Source organism: Dromiciops gliroides, chromosome 4 (genome assembly GCF_019393635.1).
Source record: "Dromiciops gliroides isolate mDroGli1 chromosome 4, mDroGli1.pri, whole genome shotgun sequence".
NCBI lineage: Eukaryota > Metazoa > Chordata > Mammalia > Microbiotheria > Microbiotheriidae > Dromiciops > Dromiciops gliroides.
This window is the reverse complement of record NC_057864.1, coordinates 213,357,049-213,382,360: the sequence shown is the minus strand read 5'-3', so window position 1 is coordinate 213,382,360 and position 25,312 is coordinate 213,357,049. Positions and strand designations below refer to the sequence as shown.

The window sequence follows — 25,312 nt, the reverse complement described above, 5'->3', positions numbered from 1 at the left end:
CAGGGTCACACAACTAGTTAAGTGTCAAGTGTCTGAGGCTGGATATGAACTCAGGTCATCCTGAATCCAGGGCTGGTGCTTTATCCACAGCGCCACCTAGCTGCCCCATGCCTCATATTTTACTAAAAAAAACTGAGCTCTTTCTTTTCCTTTCCTCATTTCCTATCACTCAGGTGCCTTCTGCTACTATTTCCTCTTTCAGACCTGTCTCATTCAAAGAGATTGCCCTAGTCTTTGCTAAAGCAAACTCCTCTATTTGTATAAGCAACCCCATTTTGTATTTCTTCCAGATTTTCGTCATCATTCCCACTCTATCACTTATCTTCCGTCTGTCTACTGGCTTCTTTCCTACTGCCTACAAATATGCCCCCCACCCCCATCCTCAACAAAACCCTTATTTGATTGATCCTTCCATCCCCACCCTATCTCTTCTGCCTTTTGTGATTAAACTCCTTGAGAAGGCCATCTACAATAGGTGCTTCCACTTTCTCTCCTCTCTACAATCTGGCTTCTGGCCTCATCATTCAACCAAAACTGCTCTGTCTGAAGTTACTGATTTCTTGATTGCAAAACTGCCCTTCTCTCCACCCTCATTTTTCTTGTAGGCTGAGATGAGGAAAGGAAGAAAACATGTCTAACACAGGGGTGATGGCCTGGGAGAGAACCAAAGGGTCAAAGGATTGGAGGTCATGGTATAGCAGAAGAAGGTTTGGTATGGGAATCCTGCATCTCTTCAGCTTTTTGACGTGCTTGATCTTTTTTTTTTCTTTTTTAGTGAGGCAATTGGGGTTAAGTGACTTGCCCAGGGTCACACATCTACTAAGTGTTAAGTGTCTGAGGCTGGATTTGAACTCAGGTCCTCCTGACTCCAGGGCTGGTGCTCTATCCACTGCGCCACCTAGCTACCCCATGACATGCTTTTTTTTTTTTTTTTTACATATAAGGTATTTTATTTTTTCCGTTACATATAAAGATAGTTCTCAACTTTTGTTTATACAAGCTTTACAATTTCAGATTTTTCTCCCTCCCTCCCCTCCCTCCCCTAGACAGCAAGTAATCTGATATAGGTTATATCTATATGTCTATATATCTATATACATATACATATAGATATAGATATACACACATATATATATATATACACATAATAACATTAATCCTATTTCTGCATTAATCCTGTTACAAGAGAAAAAATCAGAGCAGTGATGCAAAACCTCAAAATAGAAAAAAAACAACAGCACCCCAAACAAAAGAAATAGTATGGTTCAATCAGCATCTATACTCCACAGTTCTTTTTTTTTTTTTTTTCTTGGATTTGGAGATCCTCTTCTATCATGAGTTCCCTGGAACTCTTCTGTACCATTGCATTGGTGAGAAGAATATAGTCCATCACAGTAGGTCAACACTCAATGTTGATGATACTGTGTACAATGTTCTTCTGGTTCTGCTCATCTCACTCATCATCAGCTCACGTAAGACCCTCCAGGTTTCTCTGAACTCCTCCTGCTCATCATTTCTTACAGCACAATAGTATTCTATTGTATTCATATACCACAACTTGTCCAGCCATTCCCCAATTGATGGGCACCCCCTCAACTTCCAATTCCTTGCTACCACGTAAAGAGCAGCTATAAATATTTTTGTACATGTGGGTCCCTTTCCCCCTTCCATGATTTCTTTGGGACAAAGACCTAAAAGTGGAATTGCTGGGTCAAAGGGTATGCACAGCTTTATCGCCCTTTGGGCATAATTCCAAATTGCTCTCCAGAATGGTTGGATCAGTTCACAGCTCCACCAACAATGCATTAGTGTTCCAATTTTCCCACAGCTTCTCCAACATTTATTATCTTCCTTTTTTGTCATTTTAGTCAATCTGATAGGTGTCAGGTGGTACCTCAGAGTTGTTTTTATTTGCATCTCTCTAATCATTAGAGATTTAGAGCATTTTTTCATATGGGAATAGATAGCTTTGGTTTCTTCATCAGAAAACTGCCTGTTCATATCCTTTGACCATTTCTCAATTGGGGAATGACTTGGATTCCCATGACATGCTTGATCTTCTTGGTACTCTCTCCTCCCTAGATTTTTGGGACCCCCAGTCACTCCTTGTTTCCTAGCTTAACACTCCTGTTTCCTCTCCAGAATCTTTATCTAGGTCCTACCCAGTAAAGGTGGGTGGGGTGTCCCATGGGCTCCCTTCTTTCCTCAATACTCATTTTGGTGATCCCACCAATTTAATGATCATCTTCATGCTGATGATTCTCAAATCTACTTATCCAGTCATAACCTCTCAGATGACCACCAATCCTCACATCTCTAACTGCCTTTCAGATATCTTGAATTGGATGTCCAGTGGACACCTCAAACTCAACTTGTCCAAGATTGATCTCATTACCTTTCCCCATAAGACCTCCCCCCCCACTTCCAAACTTCCCTATTACTGTTGAGGGTATCATCAACCTCCCACTCACCTATGCTTACAACCCTGGTGTCATCCTTGACTCCAATCTGTTGCCAAGGCCTGTTGATTTCACCTTTCTCTGAAATATACTCCCTTCTCTCCTGACACTGGTCTATGTCCTCTTCTCACACCTGGACTATTGCAGCAGCCTGGTGGTGGTGAGGCTGCCTGCCTCATTTTTCCCTCTCTAATCCAGTACAATTCATGCACTAGTGATTTTCCTACATTGCTGGTCTGACCCTATCACTGCCTTACCTAATAAACTGCAGCAATTCCCTTACCACCTCTAGGATCAAACACAAAATCTTTTTTTGTTTCTGCCCTTTATAGTCTCCAATACAATAATGGTCCTTTTAGATCCTGGAACAAGATACCATCTTAGCTATAGACATTTTCTTTTTTTTTTTTTTTAAGTGAGGCAAGTGGGGTTAAGTGACTTGCCCAGGGTCACACAGCCAGTAAGTGTTAAGTGTCCCAGGCCGGATTTGAACTCAGGTACTCCTGACTCCAGGGCCGGTGCTCTATCCACTGCGCCACCTAGCTGCCCCAGCTATAGACATTTTCACTGATGGTGGCCATGCTCTTCCTCATTTCCACCTCCTGGCTTCCCTGAGGTTTTGGCTAAAAATCCCACTTTCTATAGATGGCTCTTCCTTATAATTCTATTTTGTTTTCTTATTTATCCTATGTATAACTTGATTGAATGTATTTATTTGCATGTTCTTTCCATTAAGTTGTAAGCTCCTAGGGGGAAGGGCCTGTCCTTTGCCATTCTTTGTATCCCCCCCCCCCAAATTTAGCATAGTGACCAGTACACAGTGAGTGCTTCCAGAGAGGCTGCCTCCACTGGACTTCTTTTTTTTTTTGGTGAGGCAATTGGAGTTAAGTGACTTGCCCAGGGTCACACAGCTAGTGTCAAATGTCTGAGGCTGAATTTGAACTGAGGTCCTCCTGAATCCAGGGCCGGTGCTTTATCCACTAAGCCACCTAGCTGCCCCCTCCACTGGCTTTCTAAGCTGCCCACCCTCTTTCTTCTAGGCCAAGTGTCAGAAAGGAGACCACTGCTAATACTGCTTCTTGCCCATATGTTCCCAGGCAGAGCATCCCACAGAGGAATGGAGAGAGAAAACAGACGGAGTAGCCAAGCCAGAGATCCCATGTGGTTTAATATCAGGAGGGCTGTGGGGTGGGGAGCAGGACAATCTCAAGAGTAACACTTTCACCAAGTGGGTGTAAGAATGAAACAGGATCCAGACATGATTCTTTACATTGACAATTACATTGAAATTTTCAAAATTCAAGCAGCAGTTTGAATTAAATGTATTTCTTTAAAAAAACAACAACAAAAGACAAAACAGAAACAACAAAAAGTGCCCCAGCCACGATCCACAGAGGGGGCGGTGCTAGCAGCCAGGTACAGGCTCAGAACCAGCCTCCAAGGAGACCCCTCCTGCCAGCTCAATGACCTGACAGAGGAAATTTGAAGGGGGCCCCTGTGGGGGAGGTGGTAGGATCCTGGCTCCTGTCCCAATAGCCTCTGTATCATAAATGCAGCTGGGAGTCACTTGTCCATTCCCTTAAAGGCCCATGTAGCACACCAGCACATGGTGGCAGGGAGACTCTTGTTGGGTCCCCGGGGTATAAAATGTCTTTTCTTCTTCCTCCTCTTTTTGAGAATCAAGTCCTCACATGGGCTCTCCCATTGTGGCTGACCTTCCAGTGAAGCCCACTCCTGTGCTCCTCCTGAAACCACTGCAGGCTGGCAGCTCCTCTGGTGGGGTTCCCCCCCCACCCCATTTTCTCTCTGTTCCTTCAAACTGCTCCAGGAGAGGGCAGGAGGAACAGGGGGGCAGGTCACACTCCCACCCACACTATTCTCTCCCCTTCCTGGAGATGAGAAGGGAGAATGGGAAGCATCGCTTCTTCACTATCAGGTTGAGATGGACAACTATGGTAAAAGCAAAACAAAGACGTCCCAGACAAAATAACATGGAAAGGAACAACCAGGGAATTCTGGATTAACAAAAAAAAAAAAAAAACCTGCCAAGGGGCATTTCTTCTGGTCTTTTCCCAAATGGTAGATGAAGACCCTGGAACGGTTTTTTTTGCTGATGACGCAATAAATACAAAGTTTCAAATGAAAACACAACAAAAAACACCACACGGTTATGAAAAAGGCTCAGCCCCATCCATCCATCCTCTCACTGGCCATTGGCTGATTCTTCACAGATCAAAATCAGAAATCTCCAAATCAGCCTGGACCCTGGCATCCTGGTCTCGTTGCCTGGCTAGTTGCCAATGGCCTTTAGTTTTTGCACGGGAACACGATAAGGGACGATCACAGATGACCATGACCTTGAACAAATTCTACTCCTACCTGGGAGACTGGGGGTGGGGTGGGGGTGTGTGTGGAAGAATGTGTGTGCGTGTGTGTATGTGTTCTAAAAGTGCCAGATGAGGATGGCATGGGTACCGATTGGAGAAGACAGAGCTGGAGGGCAGTGGGATGGGGTACCACCAGGAGGATTCTCCTTCAGACCTGGCTTAGAGGAAGATTTGGATTAACGGGGTGGAGAATGGTGTGAGCTGGGGGAAGAGGAGGTATGGGAGGGAATGTCTGAATGACAAGAAAAGTCATCATAATTCCATCTCCTGCCAGTGACAGGAGATGTGGCTGTGGCTGTGGGAAGGAACCAAGGGATGGGGAAGAAGCCTAGCCCTCTCGTACACTGACTCGAGGTTCTGCTAGCGAACTGTGGATGATGCCGATGATGGACTCCAGGCCACTTCCCTCCAACAATGTACGGTGGTCACCTTCAATGACGTGGACAGACACCTTCCCATCACAGACCTAGAAGAAAAAGTGTCATGAGGTGGTTAATCCTTCAGCATCCCACTACCTCTCTGCCCCTGGATGCCTTTTGATGCCAACCAAATACTTTCCCTGTAACCTACTTGTTTGTTACAAGGATGGAAAGGGGAAATGGGGTTTGTTTTGAGAAGCTAGAGGATGCTGAGAGCTAGGAGGGCCCTTCACAGTCATCAAGTGTGAGGAGACATGCCCATGGACATGTAGCCTTGGGCTTAGAAGCCAGGGCTGTTGAATGCCCTATCATACTGCTACAAGCCTTTAGGAGAGAGACTTTATCAAAAGCAGACTCTCAGAGGATTCCAGCAGCATTAGTAGCACCACTAAGGGTAGTTGAGGCAGTAAGCCTCAGTGGGGAGAGCCTGTGTAGGGACTTGGGAGGGTTCCGCTCAGTTTTCCTGAGGGATATGTCTCTGGGGCAGGGTTTGGGGAAGAGAGTGGAGGGGCACACGAAGGCCTCACCTCAGACAAGTTGTAGTCTTTGCCCAGGCCCTCGCCGTACTCGCTGCTGGTCTTGGCCCTTAACAAGGTCACATTGCCGTGATACTTGATTTTAGGTATGTATTGCTCTGCAGCCCTCAGCTTGTGGTAGAAGGAGAACGCGGCGAAGCTGAGCTCTTTGCGGCTGATATGCCGGTGGTTCTGGGTGATCAGGTCCACTGTGGCGGAGACCCGGGCCTCTAGATCCTTCAAGGGCAGGAGCACCTCCAGTACCTGCAAGGGAAAGGGAGACCAGGATGATGACAACAGGGTTAACACACACCAGGACCCAAACTGCAGGGAGTTTGAGCGGGGGCTGTGCAGGGGCTGTGCAGGGGCTGGGCAGAACAGAAATGAACCAGACCAGTGTGGGGATCATGGAGCCAGGTCTTCCTGGCTTTAAGGCCAGCTCTCTCCCCACCAGGCTCTACTGCCTCTTGCAGCATAAGCAAAGTATAATGTAGGGAGTGGGGAGGAGTCCAGCTTGGCTGAAGCTCAAGGATGTGTCTAAGGGAAAAGTTGGAAATAAGGCTGGGAAGCACCTTGTAGAGTGGGTACTAGGCAAATGAAGAAGGATGGAGGGAGGGAAGGAGTGGAGGGGAGGATAAGAATGAAGGAGGAAAGGACAGATGACTTCAGTTCACTCTTACTTCATGGCAGAGAGAACCAGAAGGAAGGTGGTGGTTGGTGGTGGGGATTAGGGGGAGGGGGTTGAGGGAAATGACCTTGTTGTATTCAGTGTCTGTGAACTGCTGGACAAAGGCACACATCGCTTCTGTCTCTGCTTCTGCTTCACAGCCCGGGGTCAGCTTGGCTCGATAGCTCTGGGAAAGAGAGTGGGGAGTCACTGAGGTTGAATGAGGCAAGAGTCGAGGCCGAATGACCAGAGGCCCCCGCCGCTGGGCACTGTCGCACTGCTTTATGGTCAGTGTTCCTGGGAGGAAGGTAGGGTGAGTGGTCTTATCCTTATTTTCCATGAGAGGGAGCTAAGGTTCAGAGGTTAACTGGCCTTGTGCACATTAAGGCTAGTCAAGGATGGGGCTTGAAATGATTTTCTGACTCCAGGTACAACAGTTATTTCCCTATCTGCCAACTTCCTGCCTGTCTGTATAGTCATCATCCCGTTCCCTCTCCCCACCCTCCCAAGGCAGGAGTCCCACTTTGATACTTTCTTATGGTGAGTCGTGGTGATAGCCGAATGAGTTCTGGCCCGCCCTGAGCCAGCAAAGCCTTGGTCTGGGTCTGTGGTCCAAGGACCTGGCTAACTATGTTTGTGGTGGGTATACTGCCAGAAGGTCGGCTTCTAGCCACAGCCACTCATAAAACCATCCACTGAGAGGTGGAAGAAGCCCTCAGGACTACTGAAAACATAGCTCTTCCAAAGTCCTGAGGGGCACAAAGTTTCCTGTTGTCACCCCAACCTTCAGTTACTGGATTGTTTGGGCTTTGGTTTGGTTATGTGTCTGCGTCTAGGCTGGCTGGGCGGTTGGTCTCCGGAGGTGTCTCTTATGCCCCACTGTCCTTACTTGTGTGTAGGCTAAAACGTAGGCATGAGACCCATCAAACAGGAAAAGGCTGTTGTTTGAGTGCGATGGGTTCTGCTGGGCTTGCAGCTGAGAGCACATCTCAAAGGCCACGCAAGCCCCATAGGAGTAGCCGGCGATGCGGTACGGCCCCTCGGGCTGCACCTGCTTGATACAGTCGATATAGTAGGAAGCCAGGCTCTGGATGCTGTCCAGGGGAGCAGCTGGAAAAGGGAGGAAGAGAAAACATAATGATCAGTTGGTGTGTTGTAGAAGGTTGAGGTCAGACCTCAGGAAGGCCTGCCCAACATTTCTGAGGTCATGGGGTCCCAGACAGCAGTATGACTTACAGGCAGACTAAGCAGCACAGAAGAGACCCTGTTAATTAGCCTGACCAACAGGAAGCAGTTATGGACCTTGGACCCCCTTCAATCCTCCACCATGAGAGGAGCTATCTCTGGAAGTGGGCTGCTTTGTGGATCCCATCTCCTAGCTAGGGGAGTGTGGGGGATTACCTTTGGTGCACTGCAGGCCGTAGGTAGGGATGCTGAGTTTGGCAGCCAGGTTGTGGAAAACCGTGATCGAGCCCTCAATGGGATGGACCAGGAAGAGGGGCCGCTCTGTGCTTTGCACGGAATTGAGTAGAGTGATTGTTGGCCCTTCAGGGTTTACCAGCAGGTTCCCCAGGTTCAATTTGGCTTCTCGGACAGGGCTGGTTTCTTTGGCCGGGGAAGACTTTGATTCTTGAAGAGGAGAAAGTACAGATACCTTGTGTTACACAGCCCAACCTGAGTTCTCTTTACCTGCCATGTGATATCTGGCAGGCCTTGGTTTCCCTATTTGTAAAATGATGATCTCTTAAGATCCTTTTGGTTCTAAATTCTATGCTCTCTGGAGGATAGAGCATCTCACCCAACTTATCTCCTCAGCAGTAGTTAAACTAGGACCCCTGGGATTCTAGCCCAATGGATACAGAGAGGAGATGTAGAAGATGGGGGCTTGATCAAGAGATCTTGGCTTCCAACCCCCAGGCCCATCCAATCCCTAAGCACCCGTCTATCCCTCAATTAATCAACAATTATTTATTAAATGCCTATGTGCCAGGCAGGGCAGCTAGGTGGTACAGTGAATACAGTGCCAGGCCTGGAGTGAGGAAGATTCATCATTCTGAGTTCAAATTTGGCCTCGGACACTTAGCAGCAGTGTGACCCTGGGCAAGTCACTTAACACTATTTGGCTCAGTTGCTCATCTGTCAAATGAGCTGGAGAAGGAGATGACAACCACTCCAATATATTTGCCAAGAAAACTCCCGATGGCACTGTGCCAGGAACTGAGGCTACTATTTCAAAAATGAAATAAGATTTTGCTCTCAGGGAATTTCTGTTCTACTCGGGGAGATGCTGTGAAGTTTAGGAAATAAATATACAAAAGTAGATGGAAGGCAGGCACTGAGTTGGGGGGAAGGGGGGATCAGGAAAGGCTTCATGTGGAAGGTGGTGCCTGAGCTGAGTGTCCTAGGAAGATAGATGCACTAGCTCTCTGAGATGTGTTCCCCTTAATAGAGATGAATTTGTGTTGGTAGACCCAAGCTCCCCAACCTGGCCTCCCTTGTGGCTACATACACAAAACCCTCCTCAGAGTGAGGGGTGGTCTGCAGGTCAAAGCTAAGCGAGTCCACAGCTGTGGCCTCATTAACACCAATTGAAACCAAATGAGCTAGGCAGAGAACAGGGTAAAATGACTGTCATCTTGGGACTGCTCTTCTGGAGACTTAAGAGAAGTTCTCCCTTGAAAATCTACCAATTCCTTACTGGATACTGGCCCCAACATATGCCTCCCCTTTATGCCGACTCACCTTCTCCTGGTCCAGGCTGGGATGAGAGCTCTTTTAGCTTCTTGATGGTGAGCTGTCGGATCTCCCTCATGGCCATGACTATGTCATACTCCCGCTCCAGGGTCTGCCTCACCTCTACCCCCATCAGAGAGTCCAGGCCAAGATCAGCCAGGGTACTATCTGGGTTCAGTGTGTTCACATCTCGGATGCCTGGAGGAGAGACACTTCCAAATCAGTGGTGGGGGTAAGGAGGATATTCCTGGGGTTGCGGAGATCAGGCAAGAGACTACCTGTGTTCTACAGTCCCCCTGCTCTTGAAGATAGGGTGAGCGAAGGCAAGATGCTGCCCTGCACTGGGGCACCCCATTAGACACACTGACCCTGCTATCTTCAGAAGACTATATAGGCTGAAGATATAAATGGGATTCAGGAAGTTAGGGATGTTCATGAGAACTCTGCCCCCCAAAGCTGAAAAAGTGCCTGTAGAGCCACCTGTCTTCTGAGACAATGCTCAGGTGGAACATCCGCCTGGATGGCCCTGATGAGGTAGGTGCCTGTAGACAAGGTTCATCATGGCTCACCTAGGATGTGTGCCACAGCTTTCAACAGGTCTTTCTGGCCATCTCCATCACCACGGGACATCACCTTCTTCTCAGCCAGCACAAAGCTGCTCATGACGGGGTGGTTCTGGTTAAGGAAAAGATCCAAGACTTCCAAGCAGGAGGAGATGCGCTGGGGCAGGGTCCCGCCAATCACAGTCTCATTAGTGCCCATGGCTTCCAGGACAATGCCCACATCACCAATGGCTCCCCATTGTACAGCAAGGCCTGGAGAAGAGAAGACGTTTCCAGTGAGGGAGCAGGTCTTTGTGAGCGCAGAGGTTAAGATAGGGGGTTCTTTCATTGGGTATTTAGGGGAAAAGTGGCCCAAGCTCCCAGGCATCCATCCATCCTATGGATGTGCTCAGTGGCAGCAGGTTGGGGGGGGGGGGCCCATGGGTCTGTCCTCTCTCTGCTGTGTGTTACCTGGAAAGCCGTCATGCTTCCGCTTCTCACAGATACGCTCCATGGTGGAGTTGGCAAAACCGTAGTTACTCTGCCCGGCATTGCCCCGCCCACAGCTCACCGATGAGAAGGCCACAAAGTAATCCAGCTCTGGGCATTTTTCCCGTGACACTCTAAAGGAGCAACCCAAGAACGTGACTCATCACTTGCCATTCCTTCCCCAGCACAGAGCCCTGAGCCCCAGATGGTTTGGGGAAGATATTTTATTCCCAGCTTTCCAACTCCTAACTGCATCTGGATATCAGCACACTCGCCCCACTCCCCACCATCCAAAGTGATGTTTTCAAAGGACATGTTCTCATTTTAATCTGAGACTAAGCAAACATCATTAGGAAGGCAGATTTGAAAACCAAATAAGATCACCCTGTAAAAATCACCTCCAAAATCAAGCAGCAAGATCTTTTTTGGGTGGCACAGACCCTTTCCATTGGGTGGATAATCCAGAGTTGCCTGGCTACTATAGATAGAATAGGAGCATGTAGGTCACTGGGTTCCCATGGAAACCCATACCTCATATCCCACCTCAGCAGGAAAATCTCTATAGAGGATTAACCCCGGCACAGAGTAGGCATTCAATAAAATATTTACTGAATGAGTAAATGAGTGATGACAGATGAGGGAGGTGGCTAGCTGGACATGGCTTCTTTTATAAACCCTAACCCTTTCTCCCTAACCACTCTGCCACCCTTGGCTGATAAGATTCACCCTCTTCTCAAAGTCCTTATGACACTTTGCCCATATGCTTTTTCACTTGCTCCTTTGTCCTATTGTCAAAAGAACCTTGCCCAATGCCAACCCTGCATTGGCACCATCCACCTCTCCATTCTTCTTTATGTGCTGTTGAATGGGACCAGAGGAAGTCTTGCCAAACCGATTGGACCCACTAGAAATTTATGTAAGTTATATTACCTAATCTAAACTTGCCCTCACTGTGGCAAGGCAATCCTTTTCCGCCTCCCTAATTGATTCTCTAGCCTACTCACCACAATGGTTACTTAATTTAAACCATCTCTTCCCAAGCCTCCCACCTACATCATACTGTACCAACAAAGTCCAGGCCATTTGCCATGAGTTCCATCTTCTCCCCTTCTCCTCAGCATAAATCCTTGTTTACTACCCCCTACCATGTCTTCCTTTGCTCTAGTCTCTGATGAAGAGATGGCTCTTTTCCTCATCAAGGTCAGTCCTTCTACAAGCACCCTTAACCTCATGCCCTCCTTTCTTCTCCTGCTGACTTCTTCCTAGTTACTGTTTCCTGCTGCCTACATACACTCCAGGTCTCCCCTGTCATCCCTGTTCTTTTCCCCTTTTTATAGCTTTTTCAAGGCATTGGGCTAAGAAGCTTACTGCCTTTAAGTCTCCTCTCCCTCTCTTCTAAACCCTCTGTAATCTGGCTTCTGACCTGATCTCTCTAGAGTCACCAATGATTTCTTAATTGCCAGATAAAATGGCCTCTTCTCAACTCTCATCCTTCTGGACTTCTTTGCGACATCTGATTCTGTTGACTTGCCCTCCTGTGTGCTTGCTTCTCTCTGGATTTTCATGATACTTTTTCCTACACGCCTGACCTTGTCTTCTTCCCAGTCTCCTTTGCTGAATCCTCACATGCATCACATTCCCTAACCAGAGATGCCTCTCCGAGGTTCTGTGCCGGCCCTTCTCTTTTATCTCTACCCTGTTATATGGTGACCCCATCAACCACCATGATGGGCCTATCATAGAAGAGGCACTTAATAAATGCTTGATAACTGAATCACGGATATGCTGTCAGAGGTGGGCAAAAAGGAAGATTTCAGTGGCAGCATTTCAGATCCCCGTGCCCCCAGTCCTTGTACCTGTCCAAGTTAATTGTGCCGTTGTACTTGGGCCTGTTGACATCCTGGAAGAATTCTGGGGTTTGGTTCTCCAACATGGCATCTCTCAGTACCTGAGTAGGAGGAGGAGAAGAGAAGTCCTCAGTGGTCTCCTTAGGGGCAAGTGGGACCAGGGCTTCCCCAGGGTATCTTTGCCCTCTCCATTGCAGAAACATAGGTATGACCCCTGCTCCCTGCCTTGGCCCAGCGGTCCCAATTCTTTAATTCTTAATCCCTTGAAGGCATGCTCCCCTTAGAGAAGACAAATACCCAAGCAGAAATGGGGCAAGAGGGTAAGCAGGAGATCCCATTAATTGCAGAGAGCAACTTTCTAAGACACCTGTGCTGCATCATCTCACCTCTTGCCCACTTCTCAGCCTCTGCCTGGGCCAGAGCCTTTACTTACCATAGCCAGGTTGAAAATGCCCCCAACGGGCCCAAGCTTGTTGGCCTCTGCTATCAGCTGCTGGGCACCCTCAAGTGTGCTCACATTGCTTGTGGACACAAGGACCTTGATGCCTTCCTGTTGCCACTCTTGAATCCGTTTGGCTTGATACCCTGTAGAAACAACAGATCCCTGAGGCATAGGCCGTGCTGATTCTGCCTCCATCTTTCCAGTTGGGTGAGTATACTGCCGGCTGAGAGGTCCTTATACCTGCCAGACTGATCTAAACTGGACCGTCCTTGGGGTCTGGTTCTGGCTCTAAGTAGGCAGATGACCATAAGCAAATGTTTTCATCTCTGGTCCTAGATCTATAAAATGGATTAGGTTGGTGGTCTCTCAGATCTCTTTTAGATATACTATGATTCTACGAGATATGAGATGATAGCCCAAAAGGCACTTTAAGACCTCAGAAGTTCTCTGTACATGAAAATGTTTTTTATTGTTCTTATTTATTTATTTATTTAGTCATTTATTTATTTATGGGGCAATGAGGGTTAAGTGACTTGCCCAGAGTCACACAGCTAGTATGTGTCAAGTGTCTGATGCCAAATTTGAACTCAGGTCCTCCTGAATCCAAGGCCAGTGCTTTATCCACTGCACCACCCAGATGCCATTATTGTTCTTATTTTTAACCAAAAACAATGTCTCATTGTTTGCAGTGTATCTGCATCTCCTCTAGTAGAGGGAACATTAATTTTCCCCTTTTCTGAATTTCTATCCCCCTTAACAATCTCTTTCTTTCCCTATATTTCTGATCTTAGATGGTGGCCAGGGGGGGGTGGGTTTGACAGGGCCTCCCTGGGTTTTTGTTCCTCTAGCAGCCCTGCAGGGCTTGGTCTCTGACCTGATACACATACACACATTTCCACATACCAGTCCGAATGCCTGAACGTGAAGTCAGAATGAGTTTCTCAGCCCCTCGAAGAATGAGCCATTGAGCTAATTCAAGCCCAAAACCACCCAGTCCTCCTGTGATGATGTAGGACTTATAGCTGGGGCAAAATGTCTTGGAAATGGCTGAGATCAGGCTGGGCTTTGCTCCTTTCACCACAGCTTGCTTCTCTTCTTCTTGGACCTGTTCCCCCCCACCACACACATACACTGTAGGAAATGGATTGTAAGCTCTTTTCCAGCCTTCCCCTGCCCAACTCCTCAACTCTTTGTCCCACCAATATGGCCCCAGGGCTGAGGACCCAAGACTGAGCTTTTACATGAGTCAAAGGAAGGTAGGTGCAGTAAGTCTGGGGAAGAGAGTGTTGAGGGCTATTAGAACTGCTTCCTCAAGAAAAATGAATGGTCAAGAAATCACTGGGTCTACATTTTAGCAGGAAGGATTCAGCCAAGACCTGATGTTGAACTTCTTGACTGTTAGAGCCTGGAATGGATTTATGAAGTATTTCCCTGGAAGCTCAACAAAGAGGGGAGATGCTGAGTGGCAATGGAGTCAGTTGGCACCTCAGTCTCTTTTTGTGCCCCAGAGGACCCTTCCTAAATGGGTTACCCCTAAGACAACTACTCTCCTGGAATTCCCTGGACACAGTCCTTTCCTATTGGGGATTTCCCACCAGTTCCTTTACCTTGACGACTACTTTGCCAATGTGTTTCCCTTGGGCCATGTAACGGAAGGCATCCTCCACCTGGTCCCTTTCAAAGACGGTGCACTTCAGGGGCTGAACCACCCCACTCTGGATGCCCGCCTTCAGCAGTTCTGCCACCTGCTTCCAGTCATCGTTTCCTTCTTCAAAGAGGGCATCCAGCAGGATACCATGGAAGGCCACATTCTTCAGGAAGATAGCCATTCCTGGGGGGAAGGAGAGAAGAAGCAGAGCATGTGAGTGTCACCTCCCCATGCCGTGGGGACAGGGAGCTGATAGCACAGTGACCCCCTGCCCCGGGGTGAGGCTAGGATGTGCTCAGCTTCAGTGGGCTGTGGTGCTCACACCCTCTCATCTCCTCAGCTCCCAGAGGGAAATGTCTCTGGAGCCCAGCACTTACCCAGGGCATGGTTGTTCGACAGATCAAACTTTCCAATTTCTAGGAAGCGACCGTGCTGAGCCAAGCACCGGACACTGGCCTGGAGCTTCTCCTCTGCCAGAGAATTCAGGACGAGGTCTACCCCTGCAGTGGGAGAAAGAGAGTCCAGCATCAGGCTCTTGTTCTCGCCCACCAGGCTGAAAGGGCTGTCCTGTCCCTCTAATCCCGAGACCTCTCTGTGTTTCAATCTACCCATCTGTAATGCAGGGGCTCAGGCTAGCCAGTGTCAGCTCTTCTCTAGCTGATGCACTATGGCTTCTGAACACCCATCCTAGGAAGAGGAAAGTAGCCTTCTCTTGAGAAATCATACTCGACAGGATGGCTGAGGCTTTCTCCCACTTGGTACCGTGCCCTGTTTCCTGGGTATGGATGTCTCTCCACCCTTGGTGTTCCGGGCTCACCTTTTCCTCCAGTGTGTTTCAGCACATGTTGTTCAAATGATGTGTTCCGTGAATTGGCAAAACTGGTGGCATCGAGCTTGGGGAATCTGGCCTGAAGGTAGGCCCGCTTCTCAGCTGACCCTGAGGAGGCACATGCGCTATTCAGCCTGGGGCAGGGGAGGCTGCATAGCCCATATACTTCCTGCCCTCAAGGAGCTCAGACTCAAAGAAAGAACTTTGCAAAAGAGGGATTTTATCTCAGAAGCCTGCAGGAACCTGGGACATAGGAAAGAGGCCCTGGCATGTAGCTGCTTCAAGCCAAAGGGCAGATGCCAGGGTGGGGGGATGGCAATGGAGGCACTTTCCTTGAGCCTGACAAAACAAAGTTCTAAAACCAACACCGGGAAAAACCAGGGAATTCAGTCAGAAGAGGGGAAAGAGTGCCAGTTCTGGCTCTGGCTCCAGCAGCTGGCCCGGTCTGAGTCCTAGTAATGCCTCAGATACAACACCCCTTTCTCCTAGCCCATCGTCAGAGGAGGGAAAGGAAGGGGTCTTTTCTGGGGTGGGGGTGGTAAGTCTCCACGGCAGGCAAGCATTCAGAGAGCATTTCAAGCGGGAATATGGAAAAATGGGCAGAGTACGTGTGATGGGCATGGCAGGAGGGAGAGACGGGTGGAGACCCAGGGGTGGGGAGGGACAGGGTTCTTACCCACGGTGGTAAAGACACGGCAATTCATGCTCAGAGCGATGGCGATGGCAGCCTGGCCAACACCTCCAGAACCAGAGTGGATGAGCACCGTCTCTCCCCGTTTTATGCCCCCACGCACCACCAGCGAGTAGTAGGCTGTGGTATAGACAACAGGTACAGAGGCAGCCTCCTCCAGAGTCCTGAAGATGGGGAAGCCAAAGGGAAGAAGGTTCAGATGCAGTAGCAGCTGCTGGGTTTGTCCCCTCTCTCCCCTCCCCCCTGCTCCCCAATTCCATGCTGGCCTTCTCCTTAGCCACTTTCTTGAACCCCACAGCAGCAGTCATTCCTCTATACCCTCCTCTTCTGCCTTACAACATTCATCTCCCAACCTCGTGTCCACAGCACGCAGACAGACAACTTACCACTTGGCTGGCACATCCCAAAGGAAGTCTGAGGAAAGGAGTGCTGAGGTGGCCAGGCCTTCAGCGGGCACCAGACCCATCACTCGCCTGCCATTAGCATCTCGCCCGGAGAACTCCATGCCCATCATACAGTCCCGATTGGCCCATTTCCCTAGGCACGAAGGGTAGAGTCTGGTGAGTGCCGCACACAGAGCAGGTGCCCACTCCCCTTACCCCTGGGCTGGGCCACTGTCCTCAGGCACTTCCTCCTTGTCCTTTCATCTCCTGCCTGTTGTAGCTACATTGCCTCTTGAGCTTTAAAAACTCTACTGGTTTCTCTCCCAGAAAGGGAAGAGAGCTCGGTCACTTTTGCAAGTTAAAAACAATCAAACAAACAAAAACCAGCCACTGACTTTTCACCAGATCAGTTGGGGATCAGGGATATGAGCCCCGGGGACCGATGAAGAGGCACCACCACAATTAGGCTCTGTCTGAAAAGACTTATGTCAGCTTCCAAACCCTCAACCCCAAACTTTCCTCTCTTTGGAGGCACTGCCTTCCCTGTTACTTCTCCTTCACAGTAGCTCTGTCCTACCAGTGAGTGACAATGGGAGACAAGGAGCCTTCTCTACATGAGCGGCAAGGAATACAGGGTTCTAGAAGTGGTCCTCTTGGCTTGTTTTGGGGGCAGGGCCGTGGATGAAGAGTCGCCACCCCCCCCCCCCCACCCCAGGCCTGCTGTCCCAGCTGTGTCCCAACAGGCCCCTGACCCTCCTAGATGCAATCATAGCAGGTCACTTTGCTGGGCTCATGACTATGTGCCCTTCTTGGCGGGTCAGCCCTCGTCACAGCTGCCAAGCCCAGCCCCTTGGATTCACTGGGTCTATGCACCTGGGATGGCGTCAGGGGAGAGTTTGCCAGTGGCCAGCATGATGTCCCGGAAGTTGAGTGAGGCATAGTAGATCTTGCAGAGTTGTGAGCTGGAGCCAGTAGGCTGGGCATAGCGCAATGGGGAACACACCCAGCAGATGGAAGAAAGGTCCCCTCGGGTCAAGACGTTGACAAAGGCATGCTCAGTCTGCATCGTGGGTTTGCCTAGTGGGGGTAATAGGAACAAAAGGAGTCCAACTGTGAGGGGGCTGGCTGAGTGACAAGAGGTGCTTTTTTTTTTTTAACTCTGCAGTAGGAGTAGATTATTATCCCCAAACCCCCATCCCAAACCTCTTTCATATTTCATGATCTATCTCGCCTCCCTCCCTTCTTCACAACCAAACTGGGAGATAGAATTGGGTCAAGTTGCTCCCCAGGCCCCAGGGAGGGTGAGGATGATAGCCTAGAGGTGGATATGGGGAATGTCACCTTCTCTCAGTGGGAAGTGGCGGAAGGCGCCCCATTTGCCATCCCGGTACACATTCATCACCAAGTCCCCTTGTAGTATCTTCTGCATCTCTTTGTTGGATGGGCTCGTTTGGGGGATGGTGGAGGAGGAATTGAGGTTGGATATCAAGACACATCTGAAAGATTTAAAAGAGTGGAGTCAGGGTCTGGGGGTGGGGGGAGCGGGGACAGAGAAGAGACATCAGCAAGAAGTGCTCTGGCATCTTTCCGTACCGGATCCTCTGACCACCTGGTTCTTTTCGGAGACAGTTCACCATCCCTACAACGCCGGAGGTGGCACAGCCAGCCGCTGTCAGCCACACTGGCTGGTCGGAGGACTCTGCCAGGATGGTCTATAAGAGAAGACAAGGGAAGGAAAATAAATTTTCCTCAAGTGGGAAAGAACCTACTTGAACACAGGGACCAAAGTATGTCGCAGTCTGGCTTCCCCACCAGCCTTCTACTCATCGGAGCCTCCCGGAAATAGCTGGGCTCCCAAATGAGCACCCACCTTTAAAGAGTCCACCCATTTGTAGGTAGTATCTTCCACTTGCAAGAAGATGGGGCTCTGGGTAGGAGCCTGCCGGCGGCACAGGAAGATGGCAGAGCCATAGAAGGACTTTTTCAGGCCCACCAGGTGCAAGGAAGCCTTCTGGAATGCGCTCTCCCACTCTGCCTGCCAGGAGAGATGAGGAAGAGGTAGGGACAGGCCCTGGGGAGCTGACAGTCCAACAAGTGCTGCCTCTTCTCCCCAGTAACTTTTATGGGACATGATGCTGGGGATATCACCCTCCTTTCTACATCCTCCAATTCTCCATAGTTCCTTTGCAGATGCTTAGAATTAACCAACATTTATTAAGCACCTACTATGTGTCAGATACTGTGCTAAGCATTGAGGAATACAAAAAGAATAGTCCCTGTCCTCAAAGAGCTCATAATCTAAGGTTTTGGAGTCTTTGAATGGGGGTGGGGGCAAGGTAAAGGAGGGGGGCAAGGTCCCTGTCCCATGTCCTCTACTTCATTCTAGTGCTGATTCTCTACATTTTCCTTCCTCTGTCTCCAAGTTACACATTCTCACTTTTTTCTTTTTTTTAGGCGGGGCAATGAGGGTTAAGTGACTTGCCCAGCGTCACACAGCTAGTAAGTGTCAAATGTCTGAGGCCGGATTTGAACTCAGGTCCTCCTGAATCCAGGGCCAGTGCTCTATCCACTGCGCCATCTAGCTGCTCTCCCTCCCCTTCACAGAGAATATTCTAAGGCTGTTCTCCCAGCAGTGAAAACCTGTCTTGCTTCCTCAGTGTGCCGTCACCTTGTGGTGTAACAGGGCTGGCTAGGTTGGCTTTTTTTCTCCTTCTGGCTCAGGCCTCTTCTTCCCACCATGTCCCCAAATCCCACTGCCAGCCTAGGCCCCTGGGCTGTGATTCCTACTTAAGATGATAGTAATAACAAATGCCCGTTTCTTCTTAACTCTGGCTCCAAATGGCTCTGGGCAGCGGCCTGTTCCCCTGAAAGCCCTGCCTCCTGTGGCTTGTTAACTGCCTGAGCTCTCCTGGTCCAGGGGTCTCCAGGCGCATGGTGGGTGAGAAGGGGTTCAGAAGAAAGAGGCAAATGCCCTAGCAACTCCATCACAGCCCAGAATGACATTATCAGCTGAGCGTATGTACCAGAGGCCTATCCATATGACCTCTGGTACACACCTGGGCAGGGATACTGTCCCAGTCAATCAGAGGCACCTGGAAACCATGGGCTGCTGTACTCTCAGGATTCAGCAAAGATGAGGTCTGCTGCCACTACAACCTGAGGAAGCTCTCTGCATTTTTCTTGCTTCCAGGAGGCTGCTGTCTATCTACACACATACTTCTATATAATAACGCTGCCCTCATTGATCCTCCTTAGCCTTGAGCCTGCTTCTTCCTCTATATCAGGGCTTGCTGGGGAGGAGATATCATTCTCTTTGGTTTTCTGGCTCTGACAGGGCGATTGCCACAGTATCAGACCCTACCAGGTCAGAGGCCCTGCAACAACGCAGTGAATCCCACGGATGGAGGGATCCAGGGTCAGGTCCTTTTCCCTCCTGCTTAAGGTGACTGAGAAGACACCTCCCCTAACTGGGGCCAGATAGATGGGGACACAGCTTTTATAACAAGGTTCCCCAAACAGGCATCCATCACTAAGTGTAGTCCCTGGGGCTCTTTCCAGCTCTTGGTGACCTGTGAACCCTGTTGGCAGCTGGAGATGGTTTCTCTCTTATTTGGAGGAGGGTGGAGGGAGCATTTGTGTTTTCTTTCTTTCTTTCTTTCTTTCTTTTTTTTTTAAAGCAGGGCAATGAGGATTAAGTGACTTGCCCAGGGTCACACAGCTAGTAAGTGTCAAGTGTCTGAGGCCAAATTTGAACTCAGGTCCTCCTGACTCCAGGGCTGGTACTTTATCCACTGGGCCACCTAGCTGTCCCCCGCATTTGTATTTTCTAGGGGTTTAGCAGTAGCCCAGATCCCTGGCCACTCTGCCCTTGACCTTGGGGTGTGTCCATCCAGCTTTGGGACAGCCCAGTTTTCCCAGGGTGTAGGATGGGGGGGTGGTGGGGGTGGAATGTAGTTTGGAGAGGAGTTTGTGGTTACAGGATTCTTTTATTTCACTCGTTCTTCAATGAAATTAAATACATGGAGAGCTTTGCAAATCTTAAAACATTAGCTGTTATCATCAGTTCTTCTCTTTCACTCTTGGTCCCTAAATGCTATTGATTCTTCCCTTTGAACTGAGAGCTGGGTTTGTTCCTCCTCTACTTTTCCCACTTCTCACCTGGACCAGCATCAGGCTTCCCTTCCTGCCTCCCGTCTCTCCCCTTCTGCAGTCTAGTCTACCTGCCCCCATGACAGACTCCTCTTTCTGCCGCACACTCTTCATCAGGTACCCTGCCCCCGAGAAAAAAGGCCTTGCTCTCCAGGGGGTCTCCCTGAGGATGCGATAAGGATCCCTGAAGGATGGGCCAGACAAACCACCTAATCCCATGGTGGACTGATTACCAAGGCCTACAAAGAGATACTAGGTGATACTTTGGCTGGGAAGGCCAGGATGGAGCACAGCAGAACCACCCAAACACCATGGCCAGTTACACTCACCTGGCTCAAGAGGTTCTGCTTCTGATGATGTTTGGAGGAGGTAAGGAAGGCGACTATCTCCCCCAGGGTCTCGCCCTTGAGGAGAGTATGCAGCAGCAAAAACCCTCCATCCTTGACGGCAGCTGCCATGTGGCTCAGGGCAGTGGAGGGGGCCTTCAGGGCAGCTATGGTGCAGTTACACACCAGGAGGTCGGCGCCATGCAGGGTGTCGGGGGCAGGCTCGTCTGGGTCCCACTGGCCCAGGGAGATGCCCTGCTGTTGTAACTGAGCCTCCTGGCCTTCCAGGGATGCGGACTGGCGATCAGTGGCAACATAGTCCAGCTGGAGCATGGGCTGGCTGTTGAGGAGGCCAGGGATTCGGGAGTACAAGTGGCCGTCTCCAGCCAGAGCCTTTGAGATCCAGAGAAGAGAGGAAGGGTGAATGCACTTCCCAGGCCAGACTGCTCAGCCCCACTTTCTGCCCCGGAACTGGACACTGCCCAGACTGCATGGGCAGCTGTCACCCTGGCTGTGGGCTTCATTATCCACCCCCAGCCCCATCAGGTCCCCAGCTTCTTCTGAAACCTATCTCCTCCAGGAAGTTTTCACTGATTTGCACTGATCAAATGCTCAGTCAAGTCAAGTAGTGTCTGTGTGCCTAGGATTGATGTGCCACAGGGGCATGGCACATAGTCACTGACCATGAGAAAACTCATAGTCTGCCCACTTAGCCCCTGGGGGGCCACTCTGGTAGAATGGAGCCAGCAGTGCAGGTAACCCCACGTGTGCCAACTGTCTGCCAGGTGTCCCATAAGTTCTAATTTGTGTTTTGTCACAGATGTTCTTCCTATTTACACTCCCTTTAGGTTGCTGCTGAAGAGTCTGCATTCTCTGGAGACTCGAGGGTGGAAAAAGCCATGGCTCTGTGTGTGTGTGTGTGGGGGGGCGGGGCGGCCTGGGCTCTGTTGCTGGCTAGTTCTGTGCTATCTTGGGTAACAAGCCCCTTCCTCCAACCTGGATGAGCCACTAGCCTGAAGTTTATAGTGGGGAGAGACACAGGGGAAGTCAAGGCAATGGGCCTTCCCTGGGTTTGCCATCTTTACCACCCCACCCCAGCACTACCTTCTGGTAGCCTGCCACAGAAACCCTATCCCCCAATGGGATGCCATACTTGCCTCCACCACCTTCATCTTGTGACTGGTGCTGTTCTCCAGAGCTGTGTCCACACAGGCCTTCAGCTCCAGGGAGTCCAGGAGTCCTGCCAGCAGGGGGTCCTCCTCCAAGTGCTGCCACTCCTGAGCGACCACCTGCCCCAACTCCACAGACAGGTTCCCATTGAGCTGCAGCTGGGAGGCAGCTGCCAAGAGGTAGGACAGCCCCTTCTGCGGGGGATCCTTGGAGGGAGTGGCCGGTGCCCCAGTCAGGCCTGGCACGGAGAGCTTCACCCCATGCACAGCCACCTTGGCCTGCAGCGTCTTGATCAGACCTATGAGGAGTGGGATAAGTAAGTGAGGCAAGGCTGGGGGTGAAGCCCTGGATCCTTAGGTGATAGCCAAGGGGTGGGGTTGGGTTGTCTTTCACTCCAGGACTGCTGCCAATGTGACCTGCTGTGCTAACTAGGCTAAGTTTCTGCCTTCTCAGACTCCAGTTTCCACTGACAAATGAGGCAAGGGGATGACTATACCTTGCCAGCTGAGGGGAACCGGGAGGGGCTATGAAGTCCCACTGAGAGTACTCTTGGATGTCCTGGGGTTGTTCGTCACCATTCCTCCCCCCGCCCCACCTCACACTGCTTCTAATGTCTGTTCCCATTTGAGCAAGACTGGACATCACCTGTGCTCTGAGCTACCCAATGTCACAGATCCCAGAAGGACCTCTCCATGAGCACATGGTTTCTCTACCCTAGCTCTTCTCTGAAAAACCCAGGTGGTCACCTGTGTGTTACCTAAACCCTTCTGTATTTAACCTCAACAGATGCAGGTCACCTGAACTAGAGTGTCAGAAGGTGCCTCTGCCTGGGATGGAAGCACTAGCAACATGGGATGGGCTGGACGGACAGCCTCCAACAAGATAAATCTCAAGTTCTGCACTTGGGTCCAGAACATCAGTCACAGAAGGACAGGAAAGGGGAAGCCCAGCTTAACGGTGGTGCATGGGACTAAGACCTGGGCGTTTGAGCGGCCTGCTGAGATGGCAGGCAACAATTGTGTGATGCTGCTTGTACCCAGAGCTGAGCCAGCAGTAAGAGGGGGAAAATGAAAAACTAAGGAAGTGACTATTCTGGGTGAAGGGCAACCAGAGCCTTGTAACCAAGCTCTCTGAGGAATGCGTGAGAAAATCGGGAATATTTAGGTTGGATCTCAAGCTTTAAAGGGAGGCCCCGTATTCGGAGATGGGGTGAACGGATCCACATTTACCTTCTTTCTGCCTACCTCTGAGCTTGGTAGCTTTCCCTCTTCATCTTTCAGTGACTATTTCTGTGTCTTCACTGGGTGCCACAGTGCATAGAACACTGGGCTGAGAATCAGGAAGACTCTTATGACCCCAGCTCCCTCAGTGGCCCCATTAGAAGACCCCAAGGTCTCCTCACCTTTACACTGCTGCAGCTCTCCCTGAAGGTCGGTGTTGTTGGCCAAACAATCGCTCTCCAGGTAAGGCACAAAACAGAACTTTTCCAGGATGGGTGTGTGGTTCTCCTGCTGCCTCCGAGGGGCCACAGAAGCGTGTAGCCGCGTGATCAGGACGCCGCCGGCCACTGTGTTATTCAAGCAGGAGTCCACCCGGGCATCTGCCACTGCAGGGGGTTGGAACAATGAGGTTTGCCGAGGGGAGGTGGTGGCACTGCTTCGGTATTTGGCCCCAGGGTCCATCAAGCCCCAGTGCCGAACCCACCAGCACATGTATCTGCTTACTGCCCCTTCCCCTCACTGCCATTCATGAAGTCTTGACCCCACAAAACAGACAGCTAGGAAGAGAACATTTAGGAAGAAAACATAGAGGAACAAGGAGGCTACCTCGTGTCTCATCCTTGTGCTGATACACTTTCTGCTGGTGGGTGGCAGGGTCAATGTGGATGGAGGTGATGCGGGTTGGGAGACGCAGGGCACGCTGAGTTTCCCCCAAGATGGAGAGCTGCAGCATGGTGTCCAGGAAGGTCACCCAGTTGTCCTTCCAAAGCAGTTTTCCCAGGTTCCCTGTGGCAGTGAGAAGGGCTCATTAGCAAAGCCTTAGTGCGAGAGCCTCCAGGCCTCCCACGCCACACACTGGCTAATGGCGTGCTCCCAGAAGCCCATCTCATTCCCAATTCTGAGACAGCCCAGCAGACATATCAATGAGTGTCGGGGACCTCTCTCTTTCCAGCTCCTCCCTTTCATCCACCCCACCCTTCCCCTCAGCACTGAGCAGCACCTTAGGGCCTAAAACAGCTGTTCCCACAAGATGTCTTCAAATAGGGTCCCCTCTTTGATTCAACAGTCCATTTTTAAAAACTCCTCATGAGGAAAGTGCCAACCTACAGAATTCTCTATTGACATCATTTCCCTAAACACTGAGATCCTGCAGGGAAAGATGCCAGTTTGGGGCAAAACATTTGTTTTGGATAGTCTCATATAAAGTATGAAGCCCGCCCTGTCTCACCTATCAATAATCAATCAGTAAACATTTATTAAGCACCTACTATGTGCCAAGCCCTGTGCTAAGCACTGGGCATATAAAAAGAAGCAACAGGCAGTCCCTGCCCTTGAGATTACCAGGTTGTAATGATGGACACAGGACCTAACCAGTACCCCTTGGGCACCCATTCAATCCAAAATAATGGTCCTAATAAGAGACTCTGGGTGCCACAGTGCATAGAACACTGGGCTGAGAATCAGGAAGACTCTTCTTCCTGAGTTCCAATCTGGCCTCAGACACTAGCTGGGTGACCCTGGGCAAGTCACTCAACCCTTTTGGCCTCAGTTTCCTCATTTGTAAAATGAGTTGGAGAAGGAAATGGCTGACCACTTCAGGATCTTTGCCAAGAAATCCCCAAATGGGGTCATGAAGAGTTTGATATGACTGAAAAATGACTGAATAACAAACAAGGCTCTACTGGATCGAATACTCTAGCCCTTTCCGAAAAGTATTGTTCCTTTGGGAGCCTTCCTGAAATAAACCACCATACCCACCTTCGAGGTTGGTTTCTACTATGCCCTGGAAGTTGGGGCCATAGTCGTAACCACGAAGTCGCAGTTCTTTGTACACATCACCCTTGGACAGGCTGAACTTGGAAGTGGAGGCTGCTGGAGCTGTTCCCGGCTGAGTACTGAAGATGCTGGCGTCTGGCTCCTCCCAGTGGTAGACTTTCCCTGCAAAGAAGCAGGGGTGGGGTTAAGGGGGAAGAACTAACAGACAGGGGTCTAGTGTCAGAGCCCGGCCTAGCGAGCAGTTAATACTGGCAAGACATGGATTAGCTGTAAGATTGGAGGAGGGTAGAGAAAGCCTTATAGAGGGGAGGCCGGAATAGGCTTGTAAGCCAAGGAAGGGCCAGGCTCAGGAATACGGAGTCACTTGACTAGGGTATCCCCCCTCTCCTCTCCAACCTTTCTTTGAGAATCCCTCACTTACCACTCACAATCAGGGTCCCATTATCAGACACTTCAAAGGTTCGAGAAGCTAACATGAGTCTCACCTCCAGAGACACAGTACCTGCAAGAGAAAGAATTCAAGTGATGATGGGTATAGGAGACATGGATGATTCCTCAGATTTCCTCTGGGAATCACCAAATCACCAATTATTTTACTGGATAGAATTACTGTTTTTTAG

At 50.0% G+C, this 25,312-nt stretch overlaps 1 protein-coding gene across 1 annotated transcript in view; it reads right to left on the bottom strand.

Moving 5' to 3' along the window:
- Positions 1–3,608: 3,608 nt before the first annotated feature.
- Positions 3,609–25,312, bottom strand: part of FASN (fatty acid synthase) — a 55,784-nt gene continuing 34,080 nt past the window's right edge. Inside the window, 26 exon segments of the mRNA XM_044004090.1 lie at positions 3,609–5,312; positions 5,793–6,044; positions 6,536–6,634; positions 7,337–7,557; positions 7,849–8,076; positions 9,190–9,378; positions 9,750–9,995; positions 10,194–10,345; positions 12,068–12,159; positions 12,492–12,643; positions 13,404–13,605; positions 14,108–14,331; positions 14,526–14,648; positions 14,966–15,085; positions 15,654–15,832; positions 16,055–16,205; positions 16,925–17,128; positions 17,393–17,547; positions 17,645–17,763; positions 17,922–18,086; positions 20,530–20,919; positions 21,684–21,994; positions 23,099–23,302; positions 23,523–23,702; positions 24,675–24,854; positions 25,114–25,194. Coding sequence (XP_043860025.1) covers positions 5,175–5,312; positions 5,793–6,044; positions 6,536–6,634; positions 7,337–7,557; positions 7,849–8,076; positions 9,190–9,378; positions 9,750–9,995; positions 10,194–10,345; positions 12,068–12,159; positions 12,492–12,643; positions 13,404–13,605; positions 14,108–14,331; positions 14,526–14,648; positions 14,966–15,085; positions 15,654–15,832; positions 16,055–16,205; positions 16,925–17,128; positions 17,393–17,547; positions 17,645–17,763; positions 17,922–18,086; positions 20,530–20,919; positions 21,684–21,994; positions 23,099–23,302; positions 23,523–23,702; positions 24,675–24,854; positions 25,114–25,194 — 4,757 coding nt within the window. The 3' untranslated portion in view covers positions 3,609–5,174.